The sequence below is a fragment of the Watersipora subatra genome, chromosome 10, assembly GCF_963576615.1.
Source record: "Watersipora subatra chromosome 10, tzWatSuba1.1, whole genome shotgun sequence".
In the NCBI taxonomy this organism is placed as follows: domain Eukaryota; kingdom Metazoa; phylum Bryozoa; class Gymnolaemata; order Cheilostomatida; family Watersiporidae; genus Watersipora; species Watersipora subatra.
In genome coordinates, this window is record NC_088717.1 from 58,023,584 (window position 1) to 58,043,290 (window position 19,707).

Here is a 19,707-nt window from a genome sequence, read left to right on the forward strand (position 1 = left end):
ATTTTGGTCGTGGGTGACCCCACCCACGACCAGGTTTCCGGCTTTTCAAGCAAATCCAGGTTTCTAGCAGCAACACTAGAAATAGCTTGACAACTTTTCATTTATTCGAAAAGATATAAAGTCAAAATATGACACCAAAACATTGGCATATAAAATAAATAATTAGCTGTGTTTTAATGTGTTGCCGTCAATAACGGCTCTGGAGTTTAGCAGACATTTGGTAGGTCACAGTGACAGAATAGGGTACAATGCAAGGCAAAAATGTTTAATTAAAGCAGCATGTCATATGTGTTTGATGAATATGTAACGGGCGTTATGTGCACTTTACGCTTTCTCCTCAATAAGACCCTCTGCGATGAACATGGCAAAAGGAGTAATCTCATCATCTCTAAAGTCAACCAAAACTTGCATGCCATCAGGATCCATTTTCTCTCCTACAAAAAACCAAAGTGGAGGAGAAAAGGCCACCAAAGAACTTGCAGATATTATCCTGAGATAATTTAGTATATACTGTCACTTCCACTTTGCAGTAAATTATTATTTAATAAACACTTGTGTACCCACACTTATTTATTCTCTGACTTACCTACGCCATCAACAGCATATATGTTATTACGTATTTAGCAAGACTGGAGAATGACACTTTGAGTTACTGTATTTCTTTAATGCAGTTTCATTAGATTGCCAAATGTCATCTTTAAAGACCTGATGATTTATAGGGACAAATGATCAGACTTGTTCAATTTTGTTTTCAGATCCTGGGACTGCCAGTCGTGCTGCACGATAAAACGACATTGCACGATAAGTGTCGATTTTGTGTGGGACGATATCATTTTTGGGCATTTTATAGGTCAATTCTGTAATGGGGTATATCGACGTTTTCGATGTCAAAACAATAAATATCTGTGTTTAATTGGCAAAACAAACATCGATTATTGCTGGCTTTCGTGACTCAATATCGGCACAGCACTAATTCCTGAAAACTTATTTGCGAGCCCGCGGATCTCCTTATCTTTGCGAATCCTCTAGAAACAGATCGGCGAAGTAGAACAAAAGTTTCATAAATGTTAGTGAGAAAAGACAACTCCTAATTCTTTTTGTATTTGGACACACTTATCACTCTTGTATTTGTTTTTTTGTGAAACCTCGCAATAATCTATATTGAGAGTGCATAACTCTAAAGTTTCGATACTGAACGATATCAATAGATTACAGGGCCAATATATCATTTTGGCATGTGGTGTCATATCGCACAGCACTAACTGCTAGTAGCACGAGTTGACTCGATATGTCGCCAAGGCGTTTGAAAGAGAAAACATTGAATTTATTGCAGAGTGTATTCAATGACTTGACGCATTTTCAATGAAGTGCTATATTATCAATTGTATATTGATAGCAATCGTGCTATTTATTCAAGGTGTTTTAATGAAGTGTTCACCATATGATATAATGCATATGATACCAAATACATGGAAATACAAAATGTAATTTTACTGCAGAGTTAACGGAAAAGTTGCAAGCCTATTTACTGTTTTTTTATTCAAATTATAATCAAAACCATGTGATTGAAATCAGAATCCAAGTTTCCCTTTCATTATTTTTCGACTGATTAAAACTATTTTCAACGACAAAGTTTACCTCAATTATCTAAAACAAAAAGACTAAGCTATTGAATTAAGTTAAAAATATGATAGAAAACTAACACAGCACCCTTTTACTAAAATAGAAACTTGATGAGATTGTAACGAGTCATACCCAAGGCAAATGTTCGTCGTTGCAACAGCCTACCAATAGCCATTGGCAACAAATCTATAACTGCACATCTTTAGGTAATAAATATGGAGACAGCCTTAGTTCAATTTTTATAAACTAGCCAGGCATCACATTTCACTTACATTCTGACCAGTGTTGAAAGAATATCAAGGAACAATATCAAGTGACAGACAATTCTTAGTGTTTTTAAGGGACCTATTCATCAAAAGCTAAGAATAAATGCCACACAAACTTGTGTTGCCAACTATGTCACAATTTTATAATATAAACGAAATATCTAGTCAACCCGCTTACCAAAATTATTTTCCGTATTGCAAAGTCTATATATCCTAAAAACTAGACTTTTTAAACATTTGAGTTCTTTGAAATCCTGCAAACATTAGGTGGTTTCAAATTACCTGAAAACACTTCCATTTTGTCTATTCCCTTTTTAACCATGGACTTGACATGAGCAGACATATTGTCTTCAAACTTCTTCATATCTTCCTCAGATCGTCCATTCTCCTTCATTTTGCCTTTGACAGCTTTGAGATAAGGCTTAATATGAGCCTGCAAAGATGATGAGATACAAAAACCTAAAAATCCATAAACTGCTCCTTGTAGGACAGAAAAGGGACACAATAATTGCCATGTAGCTACCACATGTATTTAGACCCGCTGACTATCGCTACTTCAGTAGATGATTCTTAAGTGACATTACTTTAACATACAGATATTCTTATAACCATAATGTGACATAAATGTACAATAACTTTGAAAAATATTTGACATCATAAGCCCACTTGAACTAAAAGTCAGCAACAAAAGGTTTAATCCATAACTCCTGAACAAGTGGTCAGAGCACTTACGAGGTTAATAAATAAAAACTAGGTAATTTCAACGCAATAGTTGTCTGAAAAATGTAATATAACGTGCAAAATCTGCAAAAAGATAACATCTTTTCAACTTTCTCACTACACTATCATTTTTTAGACACGTAGTAATTATGAAAGTAGAACTTTCGAGCATCTTGTACTAATAATTCAATCTAAAATGTTTTGAATTTGTGGAAGGACAAATCGGTTAGAGACATTTTAGCACTAACCCGCTGGTTTTGACAAGTTAGTAAGTAATCAAGATCATGTAACTTTTGGGCAGATACACTTTCTTACACTGACTAGAAGACATGCATGTTAGGAGCAAACTGAAAACTTGAGATTTAGATCATGCACATACAGAAATAAACCTAAGGAAGAAAATTCAGAACCTGCTGATTGCCTCAGAACCGGCCTGATTAGAGCAGCACATAGCACAAGTTAAAATAATAATAAAATAACAATAGGTATGTTTCCTACTAAAAACATTAAGATTATTTAGGGTTCTATAACATCAAATTATGACTATAAGTAACATGGCAAAAATGTGTAGAACAAACCCAAGTACACAACAGCCAACATTTTACTTTTGAATTCATTGCTTAACATGAGCCAATACCGACAGACTTTTCAATGTTGTATATCTTGTTCAAGGGAACAACGAGTAATGTAAACGCCAAGCTGCATATGCGATGAACTCTTACTAATTTAAACTAATAGATGTAGCGCAAGTAAAACTGCATATTTCCATCGCTCATTCTACTGCCAAATATAGGCAACAGTAACGGCTCCTAATTGATTTAAAGGTTTTTTTACTAAGGAATCAACAGATGTAATTCATGTTCGGCGACTTGATATGAAAGCACTGTCATAGCAATGACATGTACACTCATTTATAATGAAAGGCCATGGAAAATTTTCTATCTATCCATTGACTGCTGCTGTTTAGCAGCATCAAATGGAGCCTCCATGATTTTACTACGAGGAGCTAGCCAAAATTATCGCCACAACAAAGATTCTTGACATGAAAATAAGACTGTTTACTACAAGAATTGTGGCAGCGAAGCCAGCGCTAGCACAATCTGTAGAATGAAACCAAAATTTCCCAGCAATCAATAAACAAAGTAGGGTTTTGTGATAATCCCATTACAACTTAGTTAAACGATGGCACGAGTTAAGAATCTTTATAACCAAGACATACCATAAAACCTTTTTTGTCGAATGGTGGCTGCTCAGCAAGCCGATTCTGAATTACAACGTCGTATCCTTTCTTCTCAGCTGACTCAACTCCCTCGGAAGCCTCCTCTGCACTTGCATTTCCACCAATGAGTGACTCATCTATTTCAGTGCTTTCACTCACCATCTTGCAATTGACTTCAATAATTCCATCCCGCCGAATAATATTGAATGAATCCGTGAACAACTCATCGCCTAATAACACAAAACATCGACACTAAATCATTATAGCTAACTTCAGTTTGAAAACATGAAATATCAACTCGAACCAGCTTTGAAGAGAATAAATGGCAAATACATTTAATTAACAAATGAATAGGAAACCAACAATGTTGCTTTAACAATCTTCTTGTAATTTCGATGGTGAGAAATTGCAGAGGTCAAAATATTTTGACTGTGCCTGGTATAAATAAAAACCAGGTATTCCCACAAATGGTCCAGTAAAGTTGCTTAGGTTTTTAATAAACTTTCAAGTTTACTAACCTGTAATGATGTCCTTGAATATTATCATTTTTAATGGATTTGCCCAGCTTCTTTTCAACGGGGAAAGAAAGTGGCACTGTACCCACTGTGACACATAAAGGAAAGACTCCGTAGTCCTACTTAGTGTACCATGAGTAACAATCGGATTTACATAGTCTCAAGAATAATTCTCATGCTGTACAATTATTGCTACATGTCTATGGTTGACACTCATCTTGTTTGACGAATAGTCGATCTCTTGTTCGTGGAGATAATAAGTGAACAGCTAGCTTACTTCGGAGACCCGACAATCGCCCCGAGCAGTTTCCTACTGATCTTGTCTTGCGAAGAATGCAATAATAATAATTTTATGCGACAGTAGTTTTATAACATGGCGAATATCGCTAGCCAAAGAATTCAAAGAGAATTTAAAGAAGTTATCAAAAGTGAAGAGGTTTGTAAAATTTTGTACAGGCATGGCCATCTTCAAACGGTGTTGTTCAACAGGTTGCCAAGTATAAAAAAAACTTGCTTGATGGATAACATTTGAGAAATTTGGTATCGATGTTTATCCGTGGATCATTGATTTGGCTACTGTGACTCACAATTATATGGCTATTTAGGCGAATTTTTGTTTTAAACATATCTACAGTAATACTTCAGAAGGTTTTGCTTACTTTGATGCTATGAACGTATTGCTGTAGCCTAGTAGGTTTTAACGAGGTTATGTGAGTATGTCGCTGATTTTGTATATTTTTACATATAACTCATAGTTGGTGACTGGTACTTGTCTCATGCTCCAGTACTAATACAAGTTGTATTATCTCTGCTGTCGATAAGCTTGCGATTCGCTGTCTTTCAATCGTTATTTTTGTGTTAGTTAGCCACCAATTAATCATCATTACAACTCTGACCATTTTTCTCTCGAATGATAATAAAAATCGGTTTGGAAACTTTATTATTTAGCTACTTGCATTGATCACATCCAATTCGTATTGCCATTTTTCATATCAAGTTTGCGTATTCTAACATGTTAACTTAGCTGTTTGGCTTTATCTAAGAAGCGTATGCTTATGCATGTAATGCCTTTTAGGCACCGCTTAGTTTTTGCTTGTGCAAGAAGTAACCACCTAAATCTGATTAAAAGAAAAACCTAAATACATATACATGCGTCAGTTTCCTTTAATTTCAAGCTTATTTTATGCTTTCATAGCTTCATCATTTAAACTGAGTTTTACCTAAAATATAGCAAGGTTTTTTCGAGTGGCTGTTTCTAAATAGCTCAAAATTAGGTGTTCTGCCCCATATGGGTGTAGTCCGTGTATGGCTGGTAGGCAGAAAATTGTCAGTGGTTAGAGCACTTGTAACTTGATATATATATATAATCTAGATTGATGGAAAACTAATCTGTGGTATGAAAATTGTCATAGAAATAGTGACTGCATACTTAGGCGTTGCATTTAGTGCATTTCTGAACATGACATTCTTTTTTACCACTGCATATAAAGATTTGAAGATCATCAACATTTTACTTTTGGCTTACACAAAACTATATATATAGCACAGGAACACCAGCTCGAATTACATCGTTACATTATCTTAGGTCCCCTTGGAAACCAAAACTTATGAAGCTAATATGCAAATAGCTTTTAGCTATTTGCATATTAGCTTTATAATAGTTTTTATAGCTTTATATTATTCGGTCAATAATAGCTATTATTTAGCTATTATTGACTTGCTTGTGAATATCAAGCCGACCGAAAGTTTTGCTAATTTGGATAATTTGCTGAATCCTCCACGTTAATTATATCCAGTTTGTCATTGTGCGTACGTTTTTCACACGTTTTTCATCCAAACTTCATACGCATATGTTCTGTTCCCCCATAAATATTTGGTTTCAAAATTGTGTCTGATTCTCAAGAACCAGCTTCTTTAAGATGTGGTTGCATCAAATTTTAGTTGATTTCAAAAGAAAGCATTTTTTTATCAGTTGATACGTTGTTTTTTGTGTTAGGCGATCTCATTGTCAAGATATTTGAAGATTAAAATTGATCGCGATAAAAATGCCCAAGCCAAAAAGACATGCCCAGACTTGCCCAAAATGATGTAAGGCATGATACAACCTGTCTCTATTTCTCGTATTCACATCGGCTATTGCGATAAAAGTCTAGTCCTACGCGGCTCTATTGGCATATTTTTTATTTTTTATTTACTCGTGTTGGCTAGAATAAAATTTTAAATCTAGCTACAGATACATTATTATAAATGTCTCAAACGCCTCAAATAAGAGAAATTGAAAACTTGTCATATTAGCTTCCTCTAAATGCTGTGTAAACATCGGAGTACCGACTTCTGCCTGTTTACGGTAATTAGGTCGTCGAGATAACTTATTTCATCGCGGCCTTTGTATCAGCTAAGTTTTCAGTGGCTAATCACACCGGAAACTTGCTACTAAATAAAATAAACGCGCTGCCATCTTTGAATAGAATATGTTTTAATATATGGCGAAACCAGCTGCATCCCAAAAGGTCATGTATAGTCAACGTTATCTAATCATTATCAGTGTTAATTTGTAGAAAAGATTTACTGGTCACATTTGATTAGTTGATTCAAGTACAAAACAAATGTTTTGTGAGTTGACCGAAATAGTGAACGCAAAACAACGTCAATTTCTTTGAAATCAGATAACTCACCGATTCTGGTATAGGATTACTAAAGCCATTCTTGCACCTGGTTGGTGGTTTGTGGACTCACCTGTTTTTATTTAGTAAGGTGGAGCATAAACGTTTTTGAACTTAATAGTTGGTCCGTTGGAATTGAGTCGAGCTATGCAAAAGTAACCGCCAATACAGCTCTTATTTCACTTCATAAATCCATAGAAATCTATCAGAGAAGATTTCAGCACAGGTCGCAACAGGACTATGATGTATTCAATATGTTCTGCAAATCATGTTTTGTATGGTCCTCAACAATATTATTTTTTTATATAATTTTTACAAGCCAAACAATTTTCATCGCAGCATTAAGTTTTTATTAAAAACATCCATCCAAGTTGTGGCCATTCACATTGTTTCAGCTCATATAATAGGACAAATAATCTACTGAAGCAAACTCAAACAAAACATATTATAGTGTGTGTAGCACACATTCGCGTCTCTCTTTCCCATTTGTGGCAGTTTCCAGACCTACACGACTGCTCCCCTAGTGAACCACATAAACATTCCGTAACAATAAAACAAATTTAATACATGTCATTCATATATATGTCGTTCTAACGCATATCTACCGAAAGCGTTCAATTTGAAAGTTAGATAGATTGCGAGTGTAATTTTCAAAATGAATAAATGTTTAACAAAAGCATAAATACGCAAAGCCAACAATTCGAAGCTTTGTTTCTGAGAGTTAAAGATGAGCAATGATCAATCGATGTTTCTCACTTTCTACAAGTGGGAAATGAACATAAATTCTAATCATAAATCTAATTAACTAGCTAAAAATGCCAAAGAAAATTTTAAGCAAATGTTATAGCTAGGTGAAACGAATAAAAAGTTATGAAATGATGATTCGTGATATCAAAAAGTTATAATTTTACTTATTAGTAGATGTATTCATGAGTACTAAATTTATTACCGTTAGTTTAGAATATATATGTAAGGTATACTCAAAGTTAAAAATAAATTTACCTCCATTCTCCTATCTTTCTCTGCAGCATAGCGTTGTTGACGTCTGTCAGCTCTAACCATAACCTGTTTGCTGCAATCTTTAAAGGTTGACCTGCAACAAAATTCACATTACAGTTATTTGGTATCAAAAGATTCACCATGTTTTACTCTGTTGTGTTGTAAGTGCAAAATATGTGGAAATGGGATTACAAGCTCTTAAAAGCTCAAAAACGAAAATCTGCCGTAGATTGGAATCAGTTTATTTCTCTGACGTAGTCATTACATCTGGTTATTGTTTTGTCATGTGATGTTCTCATGTAAATTGAAAGACCAATAAAAGGCTCAATATAAAACTTCTCTTAGCATTAGTTTATGACAAACACTTCGGGTTTTACCAAAAACCCCCTATGAAATATAGATGCTCGCTACTTTACAGTTTTGTTTCGGCTTGGTCTAATCATCTAGTCGTAATCTGATCATGTGACCCATACTTTGCGAATAATTTCTGCAGCATTTTTCGATTATCACAGGTGACCAACAAGCTCGTCATGTTATCATACAATGATATGTACTCCTTCAAGCTAAGGTTAAAATATTAAACGAATTTTCATGGTAGGTTATAAGATATCAGGGCTGAAAGTGATAGCATTACAATGACGATAAAATAGACACGTAAGAACAATAGACATGGTTTTATTGAGTGCTTGAAGTATATTTGTGAAAATATTTCGACGATTAAGGTTGCATGAAAGTGTAAACAGAAGCCATCTTGTACAACTACGTCCCATTTGAGCCATTTGGGAAAGAGATTCTAAATTATGGCAGTTTCGTGATGGCCGCGATTAACTGTTCGTTTTGAGCTTTTAAGAGCTTGTTATCACATTTCCACATGTTTTGCACCTACAACGCAGCAGAGTAAGACATGGTGAATTTTTTGATACCAAATAATTGTAATGTGAATTTTGTTGCAAGTCAACCTTTAATCACCTGACGCTCAGAAAACTTTGAGTCACCTTCGCTGAACTGAGCATTGTTACAATTCTGTTGTTCGTCAATAAAAACGTGTTGGTGCAGTAATTCAGTAAATCAATTATGTGGATTAAATCAGTAAATTAAATATCAATGTCGATACTCGTAGCTAATAGAATCTACTAGTAGTCGGTGCACGTAACTTACAAGTAATAGAGCAAAATTCCCAACAACGAGAATCTTCGAAATCACAGACGAACCGTTTTACGAGCGGTAACATTTAATATGACCTATATAAAAGTTTCATGCTGATGATTGGCTAATGAAGAGATCTTATATTTATTGCTTGTGGACTCTTTTCACATGTATCATTTGTTATGTAATGAATGAAGCACTCGCTGGAATCTGAGCTTTTTAAAAGATGGCCTCATTCAAACGCTTATATCTCTAGACAGGGTTAGTCTATAAAGACAAAAATGACATCAAATTGTAGCTCATGTTTTAGCCTTTTATTGGTCTAAATTTCATTAAATCGACCTTTTTGACGCAACCACATCTTTAAGCACCTATCTGGAGGCATTTGATTAAAAAGAACAACATCTCGGGCATTGTCAGTCTTACTGCTAGTGTATATGTGTACATATGTATATGTGTATATATTGTTATTAGTTCTCCTTAGCTGTTTTTTGAAATAACCAACAGCATGTAAATTTGTAATTTTATCTAGCTGCAAAATGTTAGTTGCAACACTATCCAATGACTGATATGAAAATACATTGTCTTAAATTGATATTTTGGTTGGTTTACTGCAGTAGCAGTTAATAAAAAAAGCCCTTTGGTTAAATTTTGCAGGTTTTGAATCTTATTGCTCGTGAAATGTTGTTAAATGATGTCATCCTTTTCTAGCATAACTTTTTTATGGATAATTTTATTTTGAAACATTTTATTACCCAAAGTATAGTTTGTCAAATGAATATACAACATTATAATGAGCACTTTACTGGATACATTTATTTCATATTATTATTTCTACACTTATTTGAACTCTGAAATACTAGAGTTACTCAGTTACAAGTAGTAAGCCCGGTGATGTCTAGTATTTCTTTCATTATCAACCAGATAGCCAGCGCGGGGTGTTTAGGAGACTGGTTCATAGGTACCTGATAGAGCTTTGATACCAAGTGTTTCTATGGACCTGACAGAAGATACCAAGTGTTTTTATGGACCTGACACAAGTCATGCACTATATGAGTGGCAAGTTTAGATGTTTCAACCAAAGAGTGTAAAAACACAAAATGTTTATACGGACACACACACTCAATGACAAAGTCCGATTTATTAATAACGACTATAAAACAGATGAGACATCAAATAAAAATCAATTTTATTTATATCTATAGTGAGGGAGTCGAAGCTTTTCTATTTGCATTAAAGTTTTGGTCAGTTTTGATCAGTTTTGATTTTTTTAAATCTGAGTTTTTATGGTTTGACACTTGACCTCAGCTGATTTATAATCAAAACATTCATTGTTTGGCATCTTTGAAAATATAACAATTTGATACATAAATCTTAATTACATTTTTCTGTTGTTTGCTTAAAAATATTTTTCCGCTACGACAAAATGATCACTAGCTTGTAATATTCAGTTATAAAAGTCATGTGTTTATTTTGTGGTGAGAAATGAAAATTGAACTGTTTTATGTCCTCATGTTTCTCAATATTGCTTCATCTCAAACTATGTTTTTTAAGTTACCATAAAACCTGTAATTGAATGCCACCTTTATTTGAACACTACTTTCCTTTGACCGCCACTTTGACCTTTATAGACCCTTAATATCAAACAATCAGTAGAAAAGTGTCTACAAAATAATATTAATAATGAATTGTGTACATCAATAACAATCAATTCTCTCGTTGTCAAACTTCAAAGCTTTCAGCTTTTTTTTTTAAACTATGAAAGCAACACCATAAAAATGATAACTGTCTCAGTCTAATAATAGTTCCTAGTTTAACGCGGTCTTAATATTTTGAAGTACATGTATATAAAAACGGTGTAGATTTACGATGGTAAAATGAACAACTAGTTTTAGGCTAAAGATTACGTTTAGCAAGCAAACCTTTTACGCGTCGCATTTGTGCTAAATGCAATGAGTAAAACTTTTGCTCTGCTAAAAAGTCATTTTGACGCTAATATCGACTAGTTCAGCAGGGTAGAAAAGGAGTTGAGGTCAGAAGACATTGTGGAAGGCATTGGACAACCAGAAGATGTTCGTTCCATCGAAAGCAACAATCAAAACGACCTGGCTGAGCAAACAATGCAAATATTTTGGTTTTAAAAACATTAATTTTTGGTTCCGCGTGAAATATAAGTATGATTCGTTTATGTCACTTGTTCATGGACATATATTTGTACTATTTGACAGATCATTATATAACTTGTAAATTTGCAGATCTATAGCATATTATTTGATAGCATCATTGCGGTAATCTGATCTTACAATTGATCGACGCTCATAACTCCTCTTCTACCGCACATAACAAACTAGTTTTGTCTGCAAACTGTAGCAAACATCAACGAATGCAATGAGCTTTTATGCAACAATGTTAAATATAGATATAAAATAAAAATGTCTCTAAATTTAGAATGAAATAAAAATTGAAAGCTCCAACAGATTGCAAAGCAGGACACAGGCTATAATATCATCAATAGGTTTATTGCAAGCAATAGATATTAGCTGGTAGGGATATTTCTCCATTTCTAAACGCATATTTATTAGAGATGTTAGGCAAGTTGGCGTATTTATTGTATCCAAAAGGTTTAATGTCGCTCCATTGGAAGAAGAGGGCAAAATATAGGCGACATTCGCTTCGCCTGTAAAAGAGCTAAATTTATCTTCCCAAAATTCTGATGAGCCATTTAATAAATACACCGCCAGCTTTTATTTGAAAGTCGCCTCCAATTGCCCGCCATTATAGAGGAAAGGTTGAAAAATAGAGCGCCATGGCAGTCAATTTGAGGTTTTACGGGAATCTGGTTAGTTGTACCTCTAATAACTGAGCTCATTTTATGACAATAAAATAGGAATACTATTACTATAATAGGAATACTCAAATAGGAATATTAAACTGCTATCAACAAATAGTTTCTGAATTATCTTCACTTTGTCGTTTTATCTTTGATTTATCTTCTCTTGCCAACACAGAGATTGCATATTCTAAGCTCAAGTCCTTCCACAACATTTTTTGAATGCATAGTAAAATGTAATCAATGTAAGCCATCAATATCAAGTCATTTGACCACCAAAGGTTTTAATCAGACAAGCTCCTGAGACATAGACTTAGAAACTTGTTAATGAATCTGTCTCGTCGTGCCAAATCACTAGTTTTCAAGCAATGGGAGATGAGATCGGAGATTAGTCGTTCTGTCTATATTATCATAGTTTGTGACAAGTCTAGGCTTGTCCATCAACGTTGAACATTTGTCCTCCTGTTTGCCGCCTAACTGACCTGTTGGATTGAGGTTAAATTTTTGTAGATCAGCATAAGCACTATTTATACAGCATATACTGGTTTGATAGTTTTATTAAGCAATTACCATGATAATAAAAACATAAAAGAGGGTAAGAAAGTGTTAATATTGAATTCAATGATGCGTTTGTGCCTCACTTAGACTTGCTTCTATGAAAATCATTTGCTTAAATTTTTGCTTTCTTAGATCAAACAAATGTCTGTACCAAACAAATTTCTAGAAGTCGCATGCCAAATGTTAATATGATTCTATGCTGCCCAGTGTCACATGTCAAATATTAATATGGCTCTAGGCTGCCCAGTGTCAAATGTTAATATGGTTCTATGCTGCCCAGAGTCAAATGTTAATATGGTTCTATGCTGCCCAGAGTCAAATATTAATATGGCTCTAGGCTGCCCAGAGTCACATGTCAAATGTTAATACGGTTCTATGCTGCCCAGAGTCAAATGTTAATATGGTTCTATGCTGCCCAGAGTCAAATATTAATATGGCTCTAGGCTGCCCAGAGTGAAATGTCAAATGTTAATAAGATTCTAGGTTGTCTAGTGTCACATGTTAATATGGTTCTATGCTGCCCAGTGTCAAATGTTAATATGGTTCTAGGCTGCCCAGTGTCAAATGTTAATATGGTTCTATGCTGCCCAGTGTCACATGTCAACTATTAATATGGTTCTATGCTGCCCAGAGTCACATGTCAAATGTTAATATGGTTCTATGCTGCCCAGTGTCACATGTCAAATATTAATATGGCTCATAGGCTGCCCAGAGTCAAATGTCAAATGTTAATAAAATTCTAGGTTGTCTAATGTCAAATATTAATATGGCTCTAGGCTGCCCAGAGTCAAATGTCAAATATTAATATGTTTTTAGGTTGTATAGTGTCAAATATTAATATGGCTCTAGGCTGCCCAGAGTCACATGTCAAATATTAATATGGCTCTAGGCTGCCCAGAGTCACATGTCAAATATTAATATGGCTCTAGGCGGCCCAGAGTCACATGTCAAATATTAATATGGTTCTATGCTGCCCAGAGTCACATGTCAAATATTAATATGGCTCTAGGCTGCCCAGAGTCACATGTCAAATATTAATATGGCTCTAGGCTGCCCAGTATCACATGTCAAATATTAATATGGTTCTAGGCTGCCCAGTGTCACATGTCAAATATTAATATGGCTCTAGGCTGGCCAGAGTCACATGTCAAATGTTAATATGGTTCTAGGCGGCCCAATATCACATGTCAAATATTTATATGGCTCTAGGCTGCCCAGTGTCACATGTCAAATATTAGTATGGTTTTAGGCTGCCCAGTGTCACATGTCAAATGTTAATATGGTTCTAGGCGGCCCAGTGTCACATGTCAAATATTTATATGGCTCTAGGCTGCCCAGAGTCACATGTCAAATATGGATATGGTTCTAGGCTGCCCAGTGTCACATGTCAAATATTGATATGGTTCTAGGCTGCCCAGTGTCACATATCAAATATTAATATGGCTCTAGGCTGCCCAGAGTCAAATGTTCATATGGCTCTAGGCTGTCCAGAGTCACATGTCAAATATTAATATGGCTCTAGGCTGGCCAGAGTCACATGTCAAATATTAGTATGGCTCTAGGCTGCCCAGTGTCACATGTCAAATATTAATATGGCTCTAGGCTGCCCAGTGTCACATGTCAAATATTAATATGGCTCTAGGCTGGCCAGAGTCACATGTCAAACGTTAATATGGCTCTAGGCTGCCCAGTATCACATGTCAAATATTAATATGGCTCTAGGCTGCCCAGAGTCACATGTCAAATATTAATATGGCTCTATGCTGCCCAGAGTCACATGTCAAATATTAGTATGGTTCTAGGCTGCCCAGTGTCACATGTCAAATATTAATATGGCTCTAGGCTGCCCAGTGTCACATGTCAAATATTAATATGGTTCTAGGCTGCCCAGAGTCACATGTCAAATATTAATATGGCTCTAGGCTGCCCAGAGTCACATGTCAAATATTAATATGGCTCTATGCTGCCCAGAGTCACATGTCAAATATTAGTACGGTTCTATGCTGCCCAGAGTCACATGTCAACTATTAATATGGTTCTAGGCTGCCCAGTGTCACATGTCAAATATTAATATGGTTCTAGGCGGCCCAGTGTCACATGTCAAATATTAATATGGCTCTAGGCTGCCCAGTGTCACATGTCAAATATTAATATGGCTCTAGGCTGCCCAGTGTCAAATATTAATATGGTTCTATGCTGCCCAGTGTCACATGTCAAATATTAATATGGTTCTAGGCTGGCCAGTGTCACATGTCAAATATTAGTATGGTTCTAGGCTGCCCAGTGTCACATGTCAAATATTAATATGGCTCTAGGCTGCCCAGTGTCAAATATTAATATGGTTCTAGGCTGCCCAGTGTCACATGTCAAATATTAATATGGCTCTAGGCTGGCCAGAGTCACATGTCAAACGTTAATATGATTTTAGGTTGCCAAGTGTCACATAAAGCTTGAACTGAAGAATGATGATTTTACACAGCTCAAGGGGGAAATTATTGGGCCACCTGACACCCCGTATGACGGAGGCGTGTTTCAAGTCGACATTGTAATACCGGAGACCTACCCATTTAATCCTCCTAAGGTAAATGTCTCGCTTCACATTCCTTCATCCTTTTCCCAGTCCCTCTACCGGTGCTAATTTAAGGGCACAAGTTTACTTATGATAGGGTTTTCTTAACAGTTGAACTGTTTGTCTCACGTTATCTGAAGGTTATATTTAATAGCAATAACAACTCCTGCTGTTCATTGCAGGTCAAGTTTGTAACTAAAATCTGGCACCCAAATATAAGCTCAGTGACAGGTGCCATCTGCCTAGACATTCTCAAAGATCAATGGTGAGTCTGCCAGCTGTGCTGGTAGTTCCTAAGGTTTGCTCTTATACGTGCCCTGAAAGCCAGCTGGGATATTATGACAGCTTTATAACCATTGGCTGTTTTGCAGGGCTGCGGCCATGACACTTCGAACTGTCCTTTTATCGCTACAAGCCTTGCTCTCCGCTGCCGAGCCAGATGATCCTCAAGATGCTGTTGTTGCAAGACAATACAAAGAGCAACAAATTGTTTTTAGGCAAACTGCGAAGCATTGGGCCAACATATATGCTCAGGGTGAGTGCTCAAGTATTCATTCCCATTCCGTGTACAGTTTCTCTCTATTCTTTTACCCTAAGTCATGCCTCGCGAGTCTCATATTAGAGTTTATTTCTAGGGCCAAACCGAGAAGCTGAACTAGAAGCCAAAGTATCTCAGCTTAAAGCTATGGGATTTGATGAGGTCAGTTTAGATACAGGGGAGTACATTGAAACCTTGACATACTAAGTTCAAGGTTAACTTACAGCATTTTAAAATGACATATTTATATACCGAAATACTCGTGATATGTTGTTGTCAACAATGATTTTAATAGAAAAAAAAATCATTTTGGCGACAACAACTTCAAGCTGTGACATAAGGAGGCTATAGAAGGAGGGAAACCATAGTCGTATAATGTACAATACGAATGCTAGTGACTCTCTTAATCATCAGCATTCATATTGTACATTCTATGAATGAGCGACATTCTATGAATGAGAGACATTCTATGAATGAGAAGCATTCTATGAATGAGAGACATTCTATGAATGAGAGACATTCTATGAATGAGAGACATTCTATGAATGAGAGACATTCTATGAATGAGAGACATTCTATGAATGAGAGACATTCTATGAATGAGAGACATTCTATGAATGAGAGACATTCTATGAATGAGAGACATTCTATGAATGAGAGACATTCTACGAATGAGAGACATTCTATGAATGAGAGACATTCTATGAATGAGAGACATTCTATGAATGAGAGACATTCTATGAATGAGAGACATTCTATGAATGAGAGACATTCTATGAATGAGAGACATTCTATGAATGAGAGACATTCTATGAATGAGAGACATTCTATGAATGAGAGACATTCTATGAATGAGAGACAAAAGGGCTTCTGTTGGCCACCATTCTAACACATTCTCTCCATCTAGCTGCCATGCTTCCTATTTTAGCTACCCATATAGCAGATAGATGTTTGCAAGGTCGAAGTAGGTTTCACAAATTCCAAAAAAAGGTCTGCGTCATGTTTATACATCCTGCATTTACTTTTGACTGATGGTTATAGAATTACACTAAACAGCTTGTGTGTACATCTTGTGGAATTCCCTCGCAACTAATTCTTTTATACGAACAGAAACTTCAAAAGATTGTCAGCAAAAATTGGCTATTTTGAAAGTCACCTGTTTAAAACTTATCAATGCATGTTCTACTTTTATAAAATCATTATTTTATTTTCATAAAAAACTTTTCATTCATTTTTATAAAAATGAATTTTTATAAAATCTAGTTAAAAAGCTGAGCAGATTAAATATTACGTAGCGTCGCAGCTGTTTTTGGTGGGTTTCTGTAAAGCTGGCAAATCTTTTTTTTATTACTTGCAACTGTTGATAAATCTGGTATTTGTTCAAAATTACCCAAAAATATGATTCAAACTTTAATCTGTAATGGTATTTGCTAGCGTTAATGCAATTACAATTTGCACTGTCAATTAACCTTTCTTCATTACTTCGACATGCATGTCGAAGCTGTCATATGTTATTGAGCAGACCGTCTTAAGACAACACTGTGCTTTGTTTAACACATTTCATGGCTCAAAAACTCGATAAAGGCTTCATGTAGTTACAAATAACATTCGAACAAAGGCAATATATCAAATTTTAGTTCCAAAACTGATGTTTGGGAAGTTTTGGATGTCATATGTAGGAAATTACCTTGTTTGTCGATACAAATATTATCTTGAATTTTACATCGTCTATCTCAAATAATTGGTATTTAGATATGGCCAGATGTAGATGTTAGATTGTGTTAGCAATGCTAGACAAAATAAGATGATTGTGAATGTATTAAAGGTGCTAAACATAGCTTAAATCTGGCTTATTTGTGATACCTGCGGTTTATCTAAGTACTCCTCAGTAATTTATTATTCTATGGTTCTAAGGCTTTGGCATCATCTACTTGACGACCTTGGAAATTGCTGAGTTCTTTTGTCAATCCTCTGTTCTTAATCCTCTTTTCTATATAAATAGCCATTTTGAGCTGGTGACCTATATAAAGTCAGTTTGGACCCAAGCGTTCATCATCCTGTCAACACTCTTGCTTATCACTGACCAGTTGATCCTCCCAATTAGAATCCATTTTCAATGTTGGATACTTTACCTAGTTTTAGATTGGAAGAATTATGCAACTCCTTTGATAATTGGGTTATTCCCATTAGTGAGAAGACAACTACTTTCAATCTCACAAATTCTTACTCAATGACTTAAACATACATGTAGTTCAAATTATTTTTAGTAAACTTTTGCTGTTTCACCTACTTATTGTATTTGCCTAGAATTTTGAACAAGCAATATAAACTATTACAATCCGTCATACTGTTATCATGTTTAATGTTAATTTATGCAGCATCGAGCAAGGGTCGCTCTTTCTACCTGCGATTGGAATATGCAAAGGGCTACCGACCACCTTGTCAGCTAGTTGACTAACCTACTCCCTCCGCTGCCAGAGTTCTACTCCTGTTCCTTGTTCACCAGTGTACTGTGGCTCAGCTACCAGATCCATCAGAAGTTGTCGTTCCAACTGCGGGACTGTATAACTCAAGTCCCTCGCGAGCTCGTTATGTTCTGAATTGTCCACTCGTGTTTAACTTGGCTATCCTTGTATTATAACTGTGTTTTATAGTAGGTTTGCTGTTACTAATATTCATTGCTTGATAGTGCTTTCGCCATGCCTTATATAAATTCATTTATCCTGAGAACTCGGATTTTTTCTGGTCAGGTTTACAATACAGCATAACTGGTTCTATTTCGAAAGGTTTGGCGTTGTTAGAGATTTGCCTTACCTCCTATTTGATTTTTTAAATAATTAAAACAAAAAACCGCTGTTGATTAGTATTTCATGATCAATACAATACACAAAATAGAACCTGCGGATTAATATTTAAATGCTGCCCCATCATTTGTGGTGTTATTACTCGCAGTAAAATTATTTCACTCTGTATACATGTGTACATGACTCCTACATATTGTACATGGTATGTTTATATGACTTATAAGAGTCAGGATCTATATAGAAACTTGTTTTTGCTGACAATTCGTGTTGCTTCAAAAAGGTTACAGCAAACAACACGAGTTACACTTTTTATTAATAAGCCTTCAATCATTGTTAACTAGCTTTTTAGAGAGACAAGCTTACAGCAAAACACTATAAAGGCTCTGAGTTATAGCGGCAGTTGGTGTCAAAGCTTACCTGTGCCGAAACTCTTAGTGTTGTGTGCAACAACGCTTTGACCTTGAAACGCATCTACAGATTAATAAATGACTGCAATGTCGGGCAATGGCTAAAGTTTCTCTCGTTCATCCACACAGACATCCCCAACAAGTGTATGAAGCCGTCCTTGAATATCTTTTAGTCTTCATAATAAATTGCTTGTACGTGTACAATAGCACATGTACACGTACAATAGCACATGTACACGTACAATATACAACAGCACACGTACAATATACAATAGCACATGTACACATACAATATACAATAGCACATGTACACGTACAATATACAATAGCACATGTACACGTACAATGTACAATAGCACATGTACAATGTACAATAGCACATGTACAATAGCACATGTACACGTACAATATACATTAGCACATGTACACGTACAATATACAACAGTACATGTACACATACAATAACACATGTACACGTACAATATACATTAGCACATGTACACATACAATAGCACATGTACACGTACAATATACAATAGCACATGTACACGTACAATGTACAATAGCACATGTACAATATACAATAGCACATGTACAATAGCACATGTACACGTACAATATACATTAGCACATGTACACGTACAATATACAACAGTACATGTACACATACAATAGCACATGTACACGTACAATATACAATAGCACATGTACACGTACAATATACAACAGCACATGTACATATACAATAGCACATGTACACGTACAATATACAATAGCACATGTACACGTACAATATACAATAGCACATGTACACGCACAATATACAATAGCACATGTACACGTACAATAT

At 35.4% G+C, this 19,707-nt stretch overlaps 2 protein-coding genes across 2 annotated transcripts; one reads left to right on the forward strand and one right to left on the reverse strand.

Annotated features, from left to right (window-relative positions):
- Positions 1-82: 82 nt before the first annotated feature.
- On the reverse strand, positions 83-4,471 carry LOC137405739 (uncharacterized). The gene is made up of 4 exons (XM_068092113.1): positions 4,347-4,471; positions 3,829-4,058; positions 2,172-2,322; positions 83-434 (listed from the first exon to the last, which is right to left on the reverse strand). The coding sequence occupies exons 1-4, from the start codon at positions 4,372-4,374 to the stop codon at positions 325-327; spliced, it is 519 nt and encodes a 172-aa protein (XP_067948214.1). The 5' UTR covers positions 4,375-4,471; the 3' UTR covers positions 83-324.
- Positions 4,472-4,596: 125 nt separating this feature from the next.
- On the forward strand, positions 4,597-18,629 carry LOC137405677 (ubiquitin-conjugating enzyme E2-22 kDa-like). Its single transcript, XM_068092017.1, has 6 exons — positions 4,597-4,779; positions 14,968-15,120; positions 15,291-15,373; positions 15,480-15,643; positions 15,744-15,808; positions 18,025-18,629. The coding sequence occupies exons 1-6, from the start codon at positions 4,717-4,719 to the stop codon at positions 18,094-18,096; spliced, it is 600 nt and encodes a 199-aa protein (XP_067948118.1). The 5' UTR covers positions 4,597-4,716; the 3' UTR covers positions 18,097-18,629.
- The last annotated feature ends 1,078 nt before the right edge of the window (positions 18,630-19,707 follow it).